Source organism: Temnothorax americanus, unplaced genomic scaffold (assembly GCF_048541705.1).
Source record: "Temnothorax americanus isolate GAGA-0224 unplaced genomic scaffold, ASM4854170v1 Scaffold22, whole genome shotgun sequence".
In the NCBI taxonomy this organism is placed as follows: Eukaryota; Metazoa; Arthropoda; class Insecta; order Hymenoptera; family Formicidae; genus Temnothorax; species Temnothorax americanus.
In genome coordinates, this window is record NW_027509360.1 from 917,283 (window position 1) to 938,303 (window position 21,021).

At 41.9% G+C, this 21,021-nt stretch overlaps 1 protein-coding gene across 4 annotated transcripts in view; it reads right to left on the reverse strand.

Annotated features, from left to right (window-relative positions):
• Positions 1 to 13,357: 13,357 nt before the first annotated feature.
• The window catches only part of Zfh2 (Zn finger homeodomain 2), a 140,875-nt gene continuing 133,211 nt past the window's right edge, over positions 13,358 to 21,021 (reverse strand). The window contains exon 6 of one of the 4 annotated variants that reach the window (XM_077407302.1): positions 13,358 to 20,506. In XM_077407302.1, coding sequence (XP_077263428.1) covers positions 19,788 to 20,506 — 719 coding nt within the window. In that variant the 3' untranslated portion in view covers positions 13,358 to 19,787. Of the gene's footprint in view, positions 20,510 to 21,021 lie in introns of all 4 variants that reach the window. The other 3 variants (XM_077407301.1, XM_077407304.1, XM_077407305.1) reach the window with 3 other exon arrangements.

A 21,021-nucleotide genomic window follows, 5' to 3' on the forward strand; every position in this document is an offset into this window, starting at 1 on the left:
CCGCCTTCTCTACACTCAGCTACCCCCCTGCTCTCTTCTACCCACACACCGCCTCTGGCCGCCCCTGGGGGTAGTTATACAAATTTCCAAGAGTGTCTGCTTCCACCCTCCGTTCCCTCGAACCTCCTTCTCCTCTTCACTCTACGTTCGCCGCTTCGACCTCTCCTCTCTTCGCCGGGCACCTCTCGCACCAGCTCCCGAGTTTCCATGGCAACCTGGAGGCGGGTCTTTGCATATTATACTCTGCGTGTGACAAGCCGACTCGTTAGGTATGCTCGTGTTGGTGTGGGTAACCCACCCCCCGCGCGAGCGAGCACGTGCGTATGTGTATAAATGTGTATAAATGTATGTATGTGTACGTATGCGTGGGTGCTCGCTTAGAGGGGTGTGCAAAGGAATCAGCCGGAGGTGTGAGCGGAGGCAGATGAGGAATTGTCACCTCCGACGACGAGGAATGACGAGGAGGGGCGAGGAGAGCCCGGCAGAGCTCGTGATGTAAAAAGTGGGAGCGAGAAGAAACGGAACGGAGGGCGCACGAGAGGAAACTCGGGGATGGCCGGAGGAGCGGAAGGAGGAGAGGGCGGTAGAGGGCAGGGGGGCGCCTATGCCGCCTCTTTGTACTTTGCAGGGTTGCTGCAATCTCCCATACCTCGTCGGCGGCCTCCGGCCTCGCGAGTGAACTCACCCTATCGTCATCGCCGACGAGCCCTGCCACCCACCAGGCGACCCATGCCACCCTCTCGGTGGAAATTCTACGAATCCTGGAATCTCGTATGGAGAAACGAACGAGTCTGAGGCAGAAAAAGAGAAACAGAGAGAGAGAGAGAGAGAGAGAGAGAGAGAGAGAGAGAGAGAGAGAGAAAAAGCCGGCAAGACCTGGCGTGCTGTGATTTCTAGCGGTCTCCTCTTCCCTCTTTGGGGTGCTGTGCTCACGAGTTTTACGGGGATGCCTTTGATTTTTTTGAAGGGAATCGGAAGTGACGGTTACACGAGCAGATAGGGTGAGCGTGTGTCTCGAGATACTTCTGGACTCGTGATTTTAGCTTGAAACCGCGCAATAGGTGCCATCGTTTCTTTTGCCAAATGGCAAATAAATTATTTGCACACCTTCTTTCGGCAGAAATTTCATAATGAATAGATTATATTTTGCTTCTCTTCAACTAGAGACGTGTATGTCAATGATCACTTTTTAGTAAAGCAGTTCGGTCAACCATACGTCTTTTAGAACATCGAAATATTGTGCAAGTTACGTCGGATTGCTGTTGAAATTTACAGGATTAACGATACGTGTTACTATGTCAGAGCTTTTTTTTAATTTGATAGGTCGGAAATGATGTAGATTATGTGTAGATCGATGAGCAGAACGTATATATCGCCGTGGAAATGCACGGGATTGCGATTTCAATTTAATCCAATGCGCAGCGTGCCGTATCTCCCTGCGAAATCATTGATGTTGCGTGAGAGCGTTCGTGACGTGCCGCGTTATTGATCTCGATATAGAAAATAAATTTATATTTAGACAACGATAGGGGGAGGAATGTTATATGTAATATATGCTTTCATGGAACGTACTCTAAAAACGTGGATCTACACAGTTTGTGTAAAAACAACACAAAATCCGTCTGATATCTCTGTAGTATGATTCGCTATCTAAATATTTTGTTCAAAAGTGACATTTATTTCTCAGAAATAATATCGTTTTTACTGTTTCCAGAATAATTTTGATACCTAGATTTATAATATTTTTCAAAACAGTATCTGCTCCAGCTGTGTAAAAATACAAACACGATTAAAGAATCATTAATGTGTATGAGAAACGCGCATCGGAGTAAGCGCACAAAAATTGTCGAGAAGAATGTCGGAATTGCGTTGCGACCTCGAAATATTGGCTTCCGATAGTGTTTCAATACGAAGTACGTGAGCACTTCGGCAACGTGCATATACAGGCGGCACGCTTGTGAACCGCACAAGGGTGTCGCGGTAGAAAAGCGAGAGCTTTCTTAGTAAAGGCAGCTTTGCAGGGTGACGTGTTTTTCTGGCAGCCAAGTGGGGTGCGAGCCCCTAATTATAAAATAAAAAAATCAATATCTTACCCCAGTTGGGCTAAAAAAAATAGGGTGACTACCCCCATCGTCTTCCAACACCGTCGTTTCAGTCGCTGCTCCCTGACTGCTCCGGTCGCGGGGCTGATTTTTCCACCCTCCCTATTCCCCTTGCCTCGCGTTGCCCTTCGCATCGCCCATTCTTCCTCTCTCTGTTTCTATTAAGGGTGCAGAGTTTTCCTGGCACACTGTCGGGCGAAGCGAGGATGGGGTGGTGCGCTCGGGAGTGCCGCAACAGCGGGGATAGCGGTGGAGGCGACGTATAACGGATAACGGAAGAAACTGCGCGACTTTATTTCGTTGCGCTTATTGCGTTTCCTGAATTTTTATACGCTGCATGCGGCCCATACTTATGGACTTTTAATGCCCCGCTGGCACGTGCGACACGCCCATGCTTTAAGGATCTGTTGCTAGCAGGCAGCGGGCGCCGTTACGCTTGCGAAAATCCAGACGGATATCGCGATTTCGTTTTACATCGTGTCGCTATGATCTTTCTATAATAATCATGTTTAAATGATAGATCTGTGATACGAAAGACAGTGAAAAATTACAATATACAAAATACAAAATACAATTATTTTCTTTATTCTGAAAAATACGGGAAATACTCTTGAAAGTACCTAAAGCAAAATCAAATTACTTAATTTTGTGTTAATATAATTATCGAGATGTGTGATAGATTTTCCTTTTTATCAACTTTCTTTTTGAATACTTAAAATTTTTTTACTGCTATTCTTTCTCTTATATTTTTCTATTTATTATAATATAAAATAAATGAAAAAGATTATTAATATCGTTGTTAAAGCTGTTGCTATAAAATTAGACATTTTTTTCATTACGAATAAATTTCATTACAAACAATTGACTCCGTTACAGTAAAGATTAACTATATTGCAGTTTATAATCTGAATAGAATTTTTTAACATTTCTTGATTTTTTATTTTTCAAAGAATTTCTCCGTCCATAAATTTAAATATTTGAGCTTTAGCTGTGATTTTCACGGAAAAAAGATTTAGCTACTATAAGCAAATTTAATCGTAAAATATGGATAACTAATATTTTCAGCGAGAGCTATACTTTAGTAATAGTAGCAAAATTTTAACAAAAGGTTACTACTGCTAAATTATAGCTTTTGCTGCAAAAAATATGACTCTCGCTGTAAAAAATGTTAGTTATCCATATTTTACGACTAGATTTACTTATAATAGCTATCCTTTTTTTCCGGGTACATTTAACATTTAAAAAAATTTTTTTTTATTACCACAAATTTTTGACAGATATTTTTTATTTCGACACACATTATAACGATTTATTATTCTTGGTGTCCTAAAAATGTTTATAATACAAGATAACGTGAATTATTTTTAAAAATATCCAAGCTTTACCACTTTCTCGGCACGTTTTATTCCACGAGAATTGAAACAGCCCCGGGCAGTGCTTGGTGCTGGCACTCAATCAATAGACACATAAATATCATCTCGAAGGCGTTCACTGTCTCCATCTTTTTCTCACACACACATATTCATGTAGGCCTCCTCGCGCGAGCCACGCACGTGTCGAGTTTTCGCGATTCCGCCAAGTGTCGATGACGGCGTCGACGTCGAGTTAGTGGCGGTGCTACGCCACATCGATTTTAGGGATTCGCCGTCGTTTTTGTCTCGCGCGACGACACATTCAAATAAGTAAGGTTCACCCCCGCCGGTTCCCGCGTCCGCCACGACCGAGGACGATCGGCCCCGCTACCCCTTAGGTCCTTCTTTCGCCTTCCCGCTCGCTTCCCCCTTACGTCGGCACGAGGGATGGGTCGCGACGAGATTAAAAGAAGAATCAATAGCGCCTCTCACTCCACCCACCCCCGTAGCACCGCGGAGGTGGGTGCCCCCTTCTCGTCCCGCTCTTCCTCTGGAACCCCGCAACCTCAAAGGCCCTCGCTATATATTGAAATGCTCTAAGAGAGGACTGCCTCGGAGCCATCCCACCTCCGGCCTCTTCTGCAACACAGTCACCACCTACGAGGGTGGTTGTCGGGTGAGAGGGGTGACCACCCTTTCGTTCGCCCCCCCCCCCCTGCCCGCGTTCCCTACGAACACACTCGCTACTCTTTCGGTTCCTCCTGGACAAACACTGTACGGGTGCTTCTTCTTCTTTTTCCTCGTCTTCTTTCTCCCTGGTCTATCTCTTCGTCTTCTGGCTTCCGTACACATTTTTCCTTTGCTCCGGTGTATAGCTTTCGCGAATTCTCGCTCCTCTTCTATCTGCGCTAGAACACTCGTCGTGCCTCCCTCTCACCTCCTCTCTGCTTTCTCGTGCTTCTCAGCTTTTCAGACCTTTACGAACTCCGGAGAAGGACGAGAAGAGGGAGGGAGCGAGTCGCTCTCGCAGTTTGAGGCCAGAGGAATTGTCAATTTCTATCCCCTTCCTCTTCTTTCTTCTTGCATAGTGAGATAAGGAGATCCTTCACGAATGATTTTTGCGGAAATAGCGCCGGCGAGTCTTTGAATCCAACCTTTTTGGATCGGCGATCGGCCGCGAGACTCTGCGGCAAAATGCATGTCACGTGAAATCACCCCGGAGATTGCTCAACCGTTGTAGCCATGGACGACAAAACGCGTTATATTGCAAATTACCGGCCGTCATTATATATAGCGATCAAAAAATCGAACAAAAAAACTTAAATAGATAAAATTGGGTAGATCTATATATTATGTAATTATACGCATTGCGGTCCATTTCGTGTCATATTTTATTATAGGTATATAAATAAACGAATTGACATTAGATAGAAAGTATATTGTATTTTGCATATTAATATAAGTTTAAATATTACCACAGTGAATACATTAATATTTATTATACATATCTTTATTTGTATATTTATACCGTTTTACATACATATCTATTAAGAAAAGCAGGAGCTAGAAGTTGATGGGCTCAAGTTTATTTTCTTAACCAGGAAGAGATAGCTCAAGCAAGGAGGAAGTATTTTTTTGTCTTAAATTGTTAGTCGTAATGCATATTAGAGCGAAGATGCTTTTTACGGAGTCAGGCATAGAGCGCGGGTCCTCCGGAGAATTCGTCCCTCTTTCTCATTCTCATTTCCCGGCACTTTGAATTTGGCACCGCGGAAATTGCCAGCCACATTTTGTGGGCTAGCTCTGACAAGGTGAATATTTTAGTGGCACCCTGTAGGTTGTTGGCTTCACATACATATGCGCGCACACGTGGACGGGTTGAAGATACGCCTCGGTCAACATCGTCGAAAAATGTATTAAAGGCAAACACATGCATCCTAAGGAGGTTGGGCTATCCACCTCCCTCGGACTCCCTCTCGCCTCACCTTCTCCCCGCGGCACACGTCTACATATTCAGGCACTCAGGAGAAGATACTTTTGCCAAGCCTCGTCCTTCTATGTTTTATTTCCTCTTATAGATACATCCGTCAGTTATCTACGGTGTACACGCATGTACGTTCGATCGTGAGAATCTATTTCGAAATTACTGGGAAGCCTAATGATGATGTTAATATCCTTAAAATGTAGTAATAGTAAATTGTGGGATGGGAACGGAAAACGTTAGAGAAATACATGCATGAGCGTTATTTTCGTAGAATGTTACTGGAAATGGAATTATATGTAATATTGGTAATGCACATACATATATGATTAGACATTACACATATGATTGGATCGCTGAGTAATTGACGCTCTTTATTCCAAAAAGGTTTTGTTGGTTGTCCAATATAGATAATTCTTTCGTAAGTACTTCACCATTTGGATACATCCAGTATTAAAAATATTAGCATTAATATTTTAGCCAACACAATCTTTGAATATATATCATATACACATACATATTTATAGAAGTGTGCAATATATTTCTGCGAGACGATTATGAGAAGTGAAAAGAATAGAGCTAGATAAAATGCAGAATTTCTACAGAAACACGATTTGTTTCTTCGCATTACGTCTTGCTGTATAATGTTCTTTAATGAGCTGCCAATCAGTACCTGTCAAATAGCAAGAAGTAGCAGGTATATATGAAATTCCTAACTCTAATTCTTTGGAATAAAAAATACAGAAAGCCATTTTCTTAATTACTTAATTAATTAGAAACATAACTCATTATATAAAACAAAAAATCAGAAATCGTAAGATCGTGATTTTGATAGACAGTTAATATATAATAATCTTTTAACATATATATTGAAATGAAGAATGTAAATATATGCATAATTTATTCAGCAATATAGATAAAACTTTTGTGGCCAAATAACCGTAATATTCTGATATTAATATAAACGTTAGAAGAGTAGATACATATTTTTATTTATTTATTTTTTATTTATTTACACAAAATTTAAACTTATATTACAAAATAATAACATTATACTCATCCAAGGAATCACTATATTTTATAGCAATTTTATCCCGATTTCGTTTAATTGTTATGATAACTTTACTTTTTTAAAAACGTATCCCTATTACCAAAATATTCCGAACACAATTTTTTTTTTTAAGTAATTATAGAACCTAATCGTGAAATAATATAACAATTTTTCGATGGAGTTTTAGTTTCTTTTCGTACGACTGGATTTTTACATTTTACGTTGAAATTTTTTAGTTGCGAATTTGTGGTGCATTTTTACGTTTTGCAATAGATGTTTTATCCTATCCGGATAACGTGATCATCACAAACTAGATCCTGTGACTATATGCGAGGTATCGCCCGGGAATCTGTATTAATTACATATAAAACGGGGAACGATCTCGGACACGAAAAATAAATTCCAACGATTCCTCCGGGTAACAGGAGTTATGTGGCGGAACAAGTTATTATTTACTTATTAGACGCCCGACGAACGCTCTGCGCGCGGCTCTCGCGCTCTGTGGGGGTGTGAAAATGAACTAAGACCGGCCCGGTAGAAATTAAAAACGTGACTCTACCGAGCGGGTAGCTCATCGCGCAGCTAACGAGAAGATACGACCTCCTGGTAAGCGTGTATATAGGTATAGCCATCTCATGTGCTGCAGCGCGTGAAGATGTACGTTTCTCATATACCGGGTGGCGTGATTCCAATCGGCGATATAAACGTACGCTTACAAATTTAGCGTAACCTAAGTGTCGCGTGATGTTGATATTTAACTTTATTCTATAATTTATTTGTATATCGTTTTGTCTCTTTATTGCATATTTTGCTTTTCCATGCATGAATCATTTTGTAATATTTATATCGAAACTTAACATACGATAATAAATTTTAGATGAACAAATCTATACTTACATTGGAAACAAATGAAATTGAGGACCTTTATTAAAAACATACTGCGCAAGGTAGCTTTAATTTTTGTTAAAAGATTCGCCTCGATTGCATCACACAATTTTTTGGGTACACCGTATTCTCGATTTAAAAGAGTTATTATAAATAACCTTTGCAATTGGAGAACGAATTCAAGGCGAATAAGCATTTCGTAAATAATTTGGTATAGATATGGCGTCGTCGTCATTCGTAAAGAATTAAAAAAAACTTTGCTGGATGAAAAAGATAAATCGAATATATATATATATATATATATATATATATATATAAAGTCGTGTATCGTAGTAGTTCCAGGTAACGCGTCGTAATATCGCGGTGTGACGTAAGCTTTAGACACGTAACGTGCTTTATCCGGACCAGCAGCGTTAACAAGTTTAGAGCTATCTATCGATTTATGACAATGCCGACGTAATATAGCAAATGAAATAGAACGAGGACAAGATAAAAAATGGAAATAAAAAATATAATACTTCTCGAGCGCGAAAATGGCTACAATATTGGTGTCTATATAATGCAAATTTATATTTTATGTAAGTAAATAGAATATACATGTTCTATTTACTTACCTAAAATATAAATCTATAATATATTGCATTTTTACGCCCGAGAAGTATTTGTTATATATTTTATTGCCTTTTTCATCTTGTCTTTATTCTATTTCATTTATTATATTACATCGGCATTGTAAATCAAAATAGATATAAATATATCCTATTTATGTATTACATATATGTATACTAGTTATTTACTAATTATTAATTACTTATATATGCATATAAATTCTCCTGGTTTAATTTTATACTACTAAAGTTTTTATTATCTAATATCATTCCTGTTAAATGTGTTCTTTAAAAATATTCAGAAACAATATCAGATTATCTTATATTAATACCAGCAATGATTTTAGTTTAAGATTTTTTATGATAAAAATTGTATTGTATTTTTGACTTGTCGTGTCATATACAGAGACATATATGTCCCTTTACAGAGAAAGAACTATACATAGAACTATAGGGATAGAAACTATATCGAGTTCGATACAAATTGTTTCGTAGATACATACTGGTGCACGGGTAACCAGATACTCCGGTAATGGCGAGGGTGTATTCGCGATGCGATTGAGTAGAAATGGGTAGGATGCGAGGAAACTGTATATGGTGAATTTATTTCTGCATTTTCTTCTGTCAAGGCTATTCCTTACCACAGCTTCTCTGTAATTCTAGTATCTCGAGTATAATGGCGGTCGAAACGTAACGCAAACTGTCATTACAAAATTCAGTCCTTATTTGTAAATTTCGAATCACAGTTTAATTTGGAAAATTCAAACCTCGTTGTCACATCTTTCTCTCTACAGAGCTACAAATAGAAAATGGCATTTGCAACAATCGGATTTTGCATTGGATACTTTTTTTCAAAACTTCCTTTTTGATTCTTAAAATATGAATGTATGATGGATAATAACTCATACCCGTTCAACGACTCAATTATTGACCGGCAGTTTCTCGCCATCGTCGTTTACTAGCCTCCTCCGTTTCCTCAACCAGCTGCGTGTTAAGTGAGATATCGCGGAGGATGTCTTTTTACGCTCGCGCAAATTATGCAGGGTACCGCGGGCTGTATCTCTCAGAATGCATAATGCGACAATAGCGCGATAACGCGCGCGCGGAATGAGTCGTCTAGCGTCTTATGCAAATCTTCGAAAGGAGCACTTTGTAACAGGCAATAACGTTAACACCTGCTACCTCGTAGAGCGTATTCCGTATAATGGAGAAATGTTTTTATGCGCGGCGTGTCGTTAAATCTATATAGAGACACTCGTCACTCCCGGTATGCCGCCATTACGACGGATCGGTTGAGTTAAGCGCGATGCAACGAGGTTTGACGAAATGGAAAAGAGCACTGCGTCAAAATGACATTAATACCTTGAGGTTCCGAAATTAGCATAATGCTCGTTCTGAGTCGTTTCTGGCTGCTTGTACGGCTCGCAGCTTTTCATGAATAAATTATTGCTAATTACATACTTGATACAGCATCGTTCAGCATTTATCTCATTAATAAACATAATCATATCTCTTATATATAAAATATATCAATTATTTGCATATTTATTTGTACATGTAAAAAAAAGAACAATTTTGCTGAAGTTAAATCTACAAATTTAACTAGATACACAGATCTGAAAATAATTATTTTGGGCTATCTGAATAATTATATTAGACTCTCAAAGCTGGTTGCTGGAATAGATCAAAACTTCTTGCAGCATTTTTATTATACTTGAGCGTCCTACATAATTATTTTGATGATTCAACATAATTATTTTCATCAGATCTAAATTTCGCCTAATTTGTACTTGAGCAAAACCATTTTTTCCGTATATTTCTTAACCATTTATTAATAGTTTTATGGATAGCTGGATGAAAAGTAATTGAAATAAGTAATGGAGAAAGATGTTGTTCAATATTTTACATATTTCTTAGTTAGCAATATGCGCATTTTTTTTTTTTTCATTCAATTATCGCGTCCATTGCGCGGGAGCTTGATGCTACAATTTCGCGAAAAGACAGACATACGAGACCATGGTTAGCATACGAAACGACATTGCGAAGGAAGGTGTTTCGCTGCTCAAAGGTGGAGAAGAACTTGACAGCGTCTACGAGCTCAGACGAGTGTGGGTGCAGCATCACCTCATCCTTCTTTTACCCCAAAAGGTTACGTGGGTGGCGTGGTAGCTGGGTGACGTGTATTTTACGTGCCGCCTTTATTTCGATACGACGGGGCTTCGATCCCCGTCCAAACCTAATTTGCGTTCCATCTCGCGAGCAAACACTCTTCGAGAGCGCGAGACAGGCGGGCGACCCGAGAGCGATTCTCCTCCATTTCCTTCTCCTCCTCCTACTTTCGTCGTAATCTTTCTCTGACACAGGGTATCCGCGACACCGTCGTTACGTCATACGCAGACACATCGTGTGCCGCGAACGCTAGGCGTACTCTTTGAACTGGTTCGAATTTCTCACAAGGCGGCACAAGGGCTGTGATCTGGCTATGAGGGAATATCGCCTTCAGCTCCAGAAGTGATCATTCTGACACATCTATTGATTTATACTCGCAATAGGCGATTTTTGATCTTATAACAAAAAAATAAAGAATAAATCGTGTTCGTACAGTATTCTTTAATATGAAAAAGTCCATTTTTTTTGCAACAAATTAATATATTTTTAAACAATTTCAACGATTCTATGTTAATATTTATATATCCTATATTAAAATATTGTTGACAAAACCGAATCTCTTCTTTCTAAAGCTTGTTGCTATTATATGGTTTATAAATTTATTCGTAAAATATCTAAAAGTAATATTTATATCTTTATAATTTAAAGTATAATTTTTTTTGTTATAAAAGTTTAATGGTATATTTTTTTGTAAATTTTAACAAAATTTAAGTTTTAAATAAAAATAAAATAGCGATTTGAAAAGTTTGTCGCTTGGGTACAAGCGACTGTGACAAGTTTTAATCGTACAAAAGCGTGGTTTATTAAAATTGTTAAAATCTGTACTTACCGTAATAGCTTTCATCGAAGAACGAATCTTCTTGTCTTGCCAAGAAATATATGACGAAAAAGCGAGAACCTCGATTTTTTTTCGAAAGAAGCAAACTAAACGACATTAAAAATAAAACGCATTAAAACCAGCATCGTCATCCCTGAGGAACCCAAAGAAACATAATGAACACGCAGGAATATCGATTTTCTGATAAACTAGGGTTTAATAGAATACGTTGAGATTCAGTGCAGATTCAGTACAGTCTGACTTCTTTTCCTTGGGTTTTCATAAACCAAATAAATTTACAGTTTGGTGAGGACGAGAGGAATGCAACATATAATGGAAGATGTATTCGAAGATTCGTAGCATCGATGATTATTTCGAATGCAATTCCCGATTCCTACTCAATCGCTGTACACGAGAGCATTGGCCGATTAGATAAATAATCGATTTTTAGTTGACTGATGTGAAACATTATTTATATATATGCGATATATAAAGTTAAAAAAATTAGCGAATTTCTTAGTTTAAACGCTAATTTGAAGGAGCGTCAAGGCCACTGATATCACGTGAGAGAGAGAGAGAGAAGTCTTTGTTCTCTAAAAATAGACACCACGTGCAGCGCTCTATCCTGTTTACTTTTTGTGCAGTGTGGTTTTGTTCGTGAGCGTATAAGGTGCACGGTGAACAGTGCATGAATCGTACACAGTGTTATGAATGGTACGAAGGCTTTAAAAGAGTGGTCGGCTATCGGCTATCAATAGGTCGACGATCCACGTTCAAGCCGGCCGTCAACGTCGACAGCCGCCATAAACCTGTCTTAATAACATTTCATAAGTTTCAGTGAATGATTTTCCGAAAACTTAAAACAAGATTTAATGTTCACACGTCGATTTCATATAGAAATCGATCGCTCTAAAAAATCGCGAACCGCACCTTACACGTTCACAAATAAAACCACACTGCATAAAAAGTAAACAAGATAGAGCGCTGCACGCGGTATCTATTTTTAGATTAGAACACAGGTTCTTCCGTCACGCGACATCAATCTTGACGAGCCTCGACGAGCCTTCAAATTGTTGCATAAATAAACAAGTTTGCTAATTTTTTAAACAGATCTCGTATTTGATAATCGACAAAATTATTTACGGCGTGAACATGGTCGGTCACGCGTCGTGTCGAGCGACGCGATTGCAAGCCCGTGATTGAAAATACGGCAGTCAAGTCGTCGCCGGCATTGGCGATAAGCGAGTTTATCACGCGACATTGGTTCTTCAAGCGAGCGTGTTTCGTGTCTCTATATGCAAATTGCGGGTGAACTAATACTCGCCGTCCGGAAATGGGGTGCCTCGCAAGCCGGAAATAAAATGAAATCCAGCGTAATAGAATGGCAGTGCCGCTTGACAGCTCGCGCGTCCGCGACAATGTTCGCGGTCAGACGCTGATGAAATTTTCGGCAGCGTTGTCATGTAATTCTGCGAACTTTTTAGAGGTAATTTGACAGCTTATCGTGGCTCGAATGTATCGAGTCTGCGTTTTTATTTCTCTTTTGGTTCCTCTAATGCCTTTAATATCTATTTCCCTTAAGAACACGACATCGTTTTACTTTTGCAGGAGGTGCACTATCTTATTATTTCATTATTTGTTATTTGAAAATTTTTAAGAAATTATATTTACGGAATATATTCAATTGCGATAATGTTAATAAACGTGATTAATTTTCTTTTCGCTTTTTTAAGTTCTTGATTAATTATTGCATTGTGATTGATCCATTAGGTTTAATAGTTATCGTAATAATTTTATATTAAAGGAAAGAAAATGAAGAATGGGAATAGAACAAAATATTGCAATTAAATATTGCAAGAGATATTTTAAGCAAAAGCTGAATAAAGTTGATTCAATGACTACGTTAACTCTGGATTAGGAACAAAGTGTTATTTTCCTCGCAATCTTCTTTCTTCTTCTTTTATCGCCATCGACGCCATCACGTTATCCTTCGATTTCTGCACGCTTTTCATTGACACGAAGATAATGCTTCCAAAAGGACATGCTGTAGCCTGTATATCGATCAAATTCAGTTGGAACCGAAAGCTGAGGAGTTTTAAAATGGTTTTATGGTAGCTAATCGATGTCAGTGCTCAGAGACAGGTAGAATAGAGACTAGGTAGGAAACAAGGAAAAAGTTTAGCTCGCTCGTTGCAAAATTGCGCTCCTATAATGCGCCCGTTGAATCGCTTTGTCTATGCAGACGTATATGCATGCGCGTTCGTGAATAGAGACCATGTGTATGGGGATTACATACGCCACTTTGTCTCTGGTTTTAAAGGGAGAGATAGAGGAGGGTTCGGGGAATTCGTAGACTATATGCTATGTCGTACCAATAATATATATCATCGTGTCCTTCATCATCATCATTATATTTACTGGTATAATTAATTACTCGCTTAGATATGAAACCTAATAGGAACATGATTGCACCGTGCCCGTTTTTTCCGCACGATGTTGGCGCCTCCGATTGCGGCTCTACCGCTTTTTTCATCTTCCCGTTTTTTCTCGTTTTTTTTCCTTCCGTCTTCGGGGCTCGCACGCGTTTTGCTGCATACGCTCGTGTGTATTGCCATCTCTTCGCGCGTGTATACCGGTACAACCGTGTTCGTCCGTCGTGATAATCGTCGTGTGGCACGCGCATACGTATCCCTTCTTCGTCGCCGTTACAAAATCCGGACCAATACCGTTTACGCGTATAAATGGATAATAATAAGTCTCTCGGAGCGATGACCAGGCGAGAACGCGAGCTCGCTCTGCTATCTCTCGTCCCCCGCTCGATCATCGATCGCGTGAAATCGTTACCCTCGCGGGTACCGACGCGACGAGCCAAGTTAAACGAAAGTTCAATGAAACGAGTACGCGTGGAACATCCCGATTGGCTAGAACCAAAGGTGCGATATGCCGATATACGTATATTTAATGTGTCGAAGGTACGGTGAAACGCAACGGAACGTATCTAGTCGCGGCGAAAAGTACGCTGCGCATCTCTCCGTTGCGGCGCAATGCGCAGTCCACTTTTCCTCGCGGTAAAACACACGCGTATATTTTTCTCGAGCTAAAAAGCGTAAAAGGTACTTCGTCCTGCCGGTCACTTTTGAATGAATGCGTTTACATTTACACGTGTCCGCGCGTCACTTTAACGTCGCCGTTGCTCCCCAAATTTGACACTCTCGCGATCGTCGCCGATCTGTTTGCGTCTCCGCGTTTTACAAAAAGGGCCCGGCGAGAGGCGCAAAGAGAGGCGCTTGTCCCGTCTATCCAGGGCGTCCAAAGAGATGGGATTCCGGATTTTGTTCGTCGATCACGCTCGATTCGTCGATCGCGGGCCGAGCCGACGCGCGGCGCCAACATCGTCGAGGTTGCCCGGGCCGGCGTTTCGGGTGTCCCGCGCCATCGGTGGGTGTGCGGACCCACGCGCGGCTGACGGTGCCCCGTAGTGAGTACATATAGATATACACATGGCAATCTCTCACAAGAATTAGTCGCTATCGTTATCAATTAGTATCCATTATTAATTAATAGTCAATCATGTACCGCACGAACAAATTCTCGCAAGTCAATCGGCAATAATGTAATAATAATCATACTAATAATGATATAATAGTGTAATAACGTAATAATAATGATAATAATAATAATAATTATGACAATAATAATCGCAATAGTAGTAATAATTGCAGTAATAGTCACAATAGCAATTAATAGAGTTAATAATAAATAGACACGTTCAACATATTTCGTAGAAACTCAACGAGATTAGAAAAATGAAAAACTTCGACGATCACCGTAGCCTTTTCCGTCGTCGGACGGTTCCACCGAGGCGATATTCCGACTGTTCGCTCGTCGAGCATGGCACGGCCATTGTTACCGAGTGCGTGAAAGTATAGCGGGAGTTTGCAAATTGTTCCAATCGTCACCTCTCTCTCTCTCTCTCTCTCTCTCTCTCTCTCTTCGACGCGTCGAGCAAAAAGTTCTCTGTAAAAGTGCATCCTCGATGGATCTTTGCGATCGATCGGCGTCACGCGCGATCCCGACCGCATTCGGCGCTCGCGAGAAGAGAGAGGGGGGGGGGGAGATTGTCAACGGTTAGCGAGGGTGGCCGTGTGTCGACGGAAAACGGCATCGGTGACGTCGGCCGCGCTTAATCCTTCCGCAACGCAGTAATATATATATATGTATATAGCATTCGTTTCCTCACATATCGTTCTCGTATCGTTAGCTCATCACTCCATTACATAATCCGCGCACACTTATCATTCACTCATTGTTGATTTTTAGGAACAGCTAGCGAGGTTCGGTTACTCTATCACGCAATCTCCGTACTCGAAACTCAAAACGCCAAAACCGACGCGCCGGTTTTGCGTACACGCGCACGTACGTAGCCGCGTTTTGAGAGTCACGCTCGTATGCGATGTGTAGCTCCGAGTTCATACGCAAAATTCGATTTCAGTGTGTGCGTATGTGTGTGTTTGTTTGTTTGTATGTGTGTGTGCGCGCTTGTGTATGCCCGTTAATTTGTCTGTGTTGCGTGTATATACGCGTGTTTATAATTTGTATTAACGAATATTACGGTCCTTGCAACGCGTCGCTCTCCTCTGTGTCTCTCGCGAGCAAATAATTACTAAGAAAAAACTAAGATCGCGATGGATACCGGCCGAGGCGCATCGTCTTGTGCGTTCAAGTGCATTTTCGCCCTTCTATGATTTTACTATACGTATGTAGGAAATTTCGCAGCGAAGGGAAATAAATTTCGCTTCTCTCTCACAGTCTTAGCGCCGCGGCTTTGAGGTCCTGGGCGCTTTTTCTTTGGAACATCTTGCCTCGTGCTAGTGGTAGTGATAGAGTTATCGTTTGCAAAGATCCTGAAGACAGTACGGATTCGCGGTCGCCAAACGCGAGCGCGCGCGATTCCGCGGCGATCGCCTTAATTAATTCTACGACTTGATCACACCCGTTAATTGTCTTATTTTGCGAGGTATCGGTTCGTACGAAGAGAGATTCCGCTCTGGGTTCTTTTTTTTTCCCGGTACGTCCTGTAAAGGTGGATCGTGCCGGTCGGAAAGACGATCGGCTGAAAATTTCGATATTAGCGATTCGATTAGGTGTTCTCGGTAGTAGTATACGAGAGTGCGGGTACGTGTATAGATGTATATGTATGCGCGTGTATGTGCACAAATGTTCTCGTTCGTGTCATTTTTTGGAACGTGTACGTGTGTTAAATGTACGCTAGTTCAACGCTGTAACGTTTATATAGATAATAATCAATACATGACCACATATATGTAAATATAATATCGTAATCTATAATCATAATAATAATAATAATTCAAATATAATATTAATAATCGCCGTTACCAACGTTACGTTAGAAAAGCATCTTTTGCAGACAGGAACCTCGAGAGTTGCTTAGTACCTTAGGAATAGTTATTACTTCGCGTTTCGTTTGATCTTAACGACCACGTGTTTTTTTTTAACGTCCTTGGATCTCAGACCCCCTCCCCTGCTTTTTCCGAGAGCCCCCTTACCCCTAGAGACAAACGCGCCCATTCGTCAGTGCATTTCTCTGTCCGGCATCCCCCACATCGCTCTCCGTTCCACGCGACACTCTTGTTTTTTCTCCGGTATACCCTTTTTTTTAACCTAATGATTCGCGTAAATTCAAGACTGCAGCACGTAAAAACACGCCACGGTATCTTTTTCTTTTGCTTATTTTTTTTCTTTTGCACTTCCGGTGGCACTTCCGGCATTCTGTAGCTTCGCATACGTACGCGCTGCATTGTATGCGCGAACTTTCGTTTCTTCTAGAGTGAGCTTCTAGAGCGAGGAACACGACGTACGTACGCGTGTAGACACGTCATCGTTCCGGATAGCATCCGCGAGGATTCTAAGTACGTCACAACATCATATATATATATATATATATATTTGTCTACTTAAATATATATTTTCTTCTTATTCATTCACTTCATTTTTCATATATATATATACATATATATATACTTCTCTTCTGTATATATACTTATATGCGTGAGAGTGTGTGTTTGTGTGTCTATGTATCGTTTCATTCGTTTCTATCGACGCGCGTGTACCCATCCTCCTCACCCTCTTTCCCCTTATATTTTATAGTTTAATCGTAATTTATCCGTAACTTACAGCTAGTAGTGAATTCTTTGTCGTTCTCGATTTTACACCCTTCTGTTGCTGTTCGAATCGATGCAATTTTCTTTCTCCTCCCTCTTTCCCAACCTATGATCCGGGACAATGTTTGTATTTCTAAAATATTTTCGTCTAAATGCGCGAGATTTTTGAAATTTTTATCCCTATATATAACCGCGGTATCTAAATTTAAAAAAAATTCACCTTGTTCTATTTAATAATTCCAGATTACATCACTAGAGTGTCTAGATTTCACCCAGTACAATATTTGGCCGATTATCTGTTTACGAATAAAGATCAAATAAAGAGTCGTAGTTTTTACTTATGCTACGTTGCACGTGCGTATACGATTTGAGTTTGATTTCCAGACGTTTGCAATACAGTTCGGTTCTTGTACGTGTACCGCTCTATTTTTTTATTTGCTCGCGCGAGACTGTGGAAAAGAGGGAGAGCAAAGTCACACACACACACACACACACACACACACACACACACACACACACACACACACACACACACACACACACACACACGCACACGCACACGCACACGCACACGCACACGCACACGCACACGCACACGCACACGCACACGCACACGCACACGCACACGCACACGCACACGCACACGCACACGCACACGCACACGCACACGCACACGCACACGCACAAACACACACACACAGAGGACATAGAGGTAAGATTCTATGGTGCCGGGCCACCCTCCTATTATCCCCCATCCCGTGCGTCGATGTGTGTCAATCGGTTGTTCGATTATCGAGCTTTGCTTAGCGATAATCGTTATAGCTACCGACAGCCCTCTAATACCTATCGTTATTACTATCATTATTATTACTAGTTTCATTATTATTATTTTATTACTCTTATTATTATTAATATTATTATTATCATTAACGTTGTTACTAATCATTTGTTTAGCGTAATAAATATAATTTATTAAATATAGGAACCATGTTTCTGGGTCTTGCTTGCTCGTTCGTGCACGCGAATCGTGACGATGACGGGCACACCGGGGGTTTATTATGCCGCCTTATATACCGTCGTTTTTTCTCTTCCGTCCGCCATCTTATTACGTTTTTCTTTTTTATCAAATTACGGGAAATAACGTAAAAAAAAACGTACGTGCCAAGCTCGTTGTACACGTGTGTACAGTGCGCGTCTGTCATTTGTGTGTGTGTGTGTGTGTGTGTGTGTTGTGTTGTGTGTGCGTTACCTGTTTATATGTATATGTATGTAAGTATTTGTGAATGGCAGAGAAAATTGCAGAGAAAGAGTATCGTGTGTGTGTGTGTGTGTGTGTGTATGCTTTTTGAATTATCCTTCTTTGTCGCTTTCCCGAAAAGCGTTCCTTTTTTATTACCTTTTCCACGATCGCCGTCGAAGTCGCTGAACGATTCGCGACACACATACATACACAACGCATGCACGTACGCACGCATGCACGCACACATACACACAGGTCCGTGGAAAGCCACGTGCACACGCGCGTCAAAATGAGAAAGAGAGTGATAGAGACAGTCAGATATCTATATATATATATATATGTATATGTGTATATATATATATAGATGTATGTATATATATATATATATATGAATATGTACGTACGTATTCGTAACGATGGCGGCGTTTTCAGTTTCGCGCGCCGCGCACCATCTACCCTACTACGCCGCGCCTAATAGCGTCCGCTTTTATCTTCCTGCTTCTTTTTCTTTTTTTTCTTAGTAACTCTGCTTTAAATCTTTATTATTACTTTACATAGGAACGTTTAAGTTAGCCCACCTCGACGCGTGTCGTTCCGCGTCGCACGACGCACTTTCCCTCCGGAACTTCCCGTACTCTCCTCTCCTGGAAACGTATCGCGCACATCGTTCCGAGACGTGCACTCAAAAATCGGCTCGATCCGATCGAGCCGCTGACTGATCGACCGATCGACCGGTTGTTGGCTACCCAGCAAGGAGGATTTCTCGATCGCGTTCGTTCGATCGTTCTCCAGTCGATTCCACCAGATTAGATCGTCTCTCTATCCTTTTTTGCCACCTTTCTTTTTTTAATTTAATAATCTTTTTTTCTTTTTCTTTTTTTTTCGTGCTACGTGAGGAACTTTGGAGAGCGCGCATCTTCACGGCGCGCGCTGCGCGGGATTCGCGTTACAAAAATAATAGGCGAATCGGGGGCGCGGGGGCTAGGGGGCAGGGAAGCGGTGGAGGATGGTTGTGTGCTGGCGGTGCATAAACGACGAAATTAAGAGAGAAAACCAATGATCGTCCGCCGTTCGTGCCTGAGTAATGTGCCTCCCTTTCCTGCCCCCTCTCCTACCGCTACGGGGCAAATGCCCCCGACGGGGCGCTCCGTCGAGATGGACACCCGTGCCTGCCCGTTCATCGCCGGTTAGGAACATTGGCTCGTTCACTGCGACGTCCTCGAGTCCGACCTCCTCCAAGCGACGTCCATAGGTTCTCGTCTTTCCCTCCTCCGCCCATCTTCTCTTATATTTTACTCTTGCAGTTTCTTTCTATTGTTATTTGGTGCCATTTTTCGCGCGCAACTTTCCTGCCTGTGAGAGAGATGGTAGATCAGTCCCCGAGCTCGGTTTGGTGGCGTTTAACGTGCGCTTGCGAGGGCGGTGACTTCTTGCACCAGCTTCTGCCGTTTGGCATCGGGTCCATTGTTGTTGTCCTGCCCGGCCCTGTCACTGGCCTGTGACTGACCAGTCGTGCTCTCGGCGGCCGCTCGAGCTGCCAATAGGGTGATCTGATTGACAACGTCCTCCATCTCGTCGGTAAGCGGGTTTGTCTCCTCCCCGGATTGCGCGCCGCCGTCATATTGTTGCTGCTGCTGCTGTTGCTGGTGCTGCTGTTGGCGTTCTTGGGCAGCCTCGAGACGCGCCCGGTGCTGCAGCGTCTCCGCATGACGACGCCACTCGCTTACGGTTGTGTAGGTGCGCGTTGATATGCCGGACTCACACAACGAGCAGGCGTAACGCACCTGCACGAGGCGCAGAGCGCCACGACGCTGCTGATTGCCCAGGTAGCAGGATCGCTGATGCGCCAGCAGCGACGACTCCTGCGGATACGCGCGGCCGCAACGGCGACAGACGAGACACAGCTCGGTCTCCACCTCGCGACAGTGTTGGGACAGTCCGTTCTCGTCGGCGCCGCACGACGGGGCCGGCAAACGGACCGTCTCCAGGCCCGGATGATTCGGATCTTGCTGCAGGAACGCTTGCATCAGGGCCCGCGGCACCTGCACCTGTGCGCCACCCTCCACGTGCAGCGGCATCATAGCGCTCCCGAGTAGACCGCCGCTCAAGCCCGCAGCCGCTACTGAAAGCAAATCGTAATCGGTTCTCGTTAGAATAGAACGCAATAGGGACTCGTTCCTAAATAGATTGTCTGCACGAACCGTTTGCCTTTGATTGCCGCGTCAGTCCAGTTTCGCGTATGTCGCCAAAATTATTATCGCCCCGCATCTGTCTTATCACGAAACTGAACTCACACTGCTTTTAAAGTAATCGGCTCGTTTTACGCGCATTCATACAAGTTTGATATCATGGCACTAATCTTGGCTATTCTCAGCCTTCGTAACGCAAGAGCAATTTGCGGAGGGAAAAAAAACGAATGACAGTATCTTAAAACGACGCATCTGAATTGTTTCGCGTATGAATATCTGTGAAAAATATTTGTAATTATACGGTGGTCTTCGTCGGGACTCGGGACCTATTTACGAGATTACCATAAACGCCGGGATTCGCGTTCGACATCAACATAAAGAGAATATAGGATTCTAAAAGTTACCTGAGTTCTGTAAGGGTTAGATAGCGGAGTCTAGATGGCAC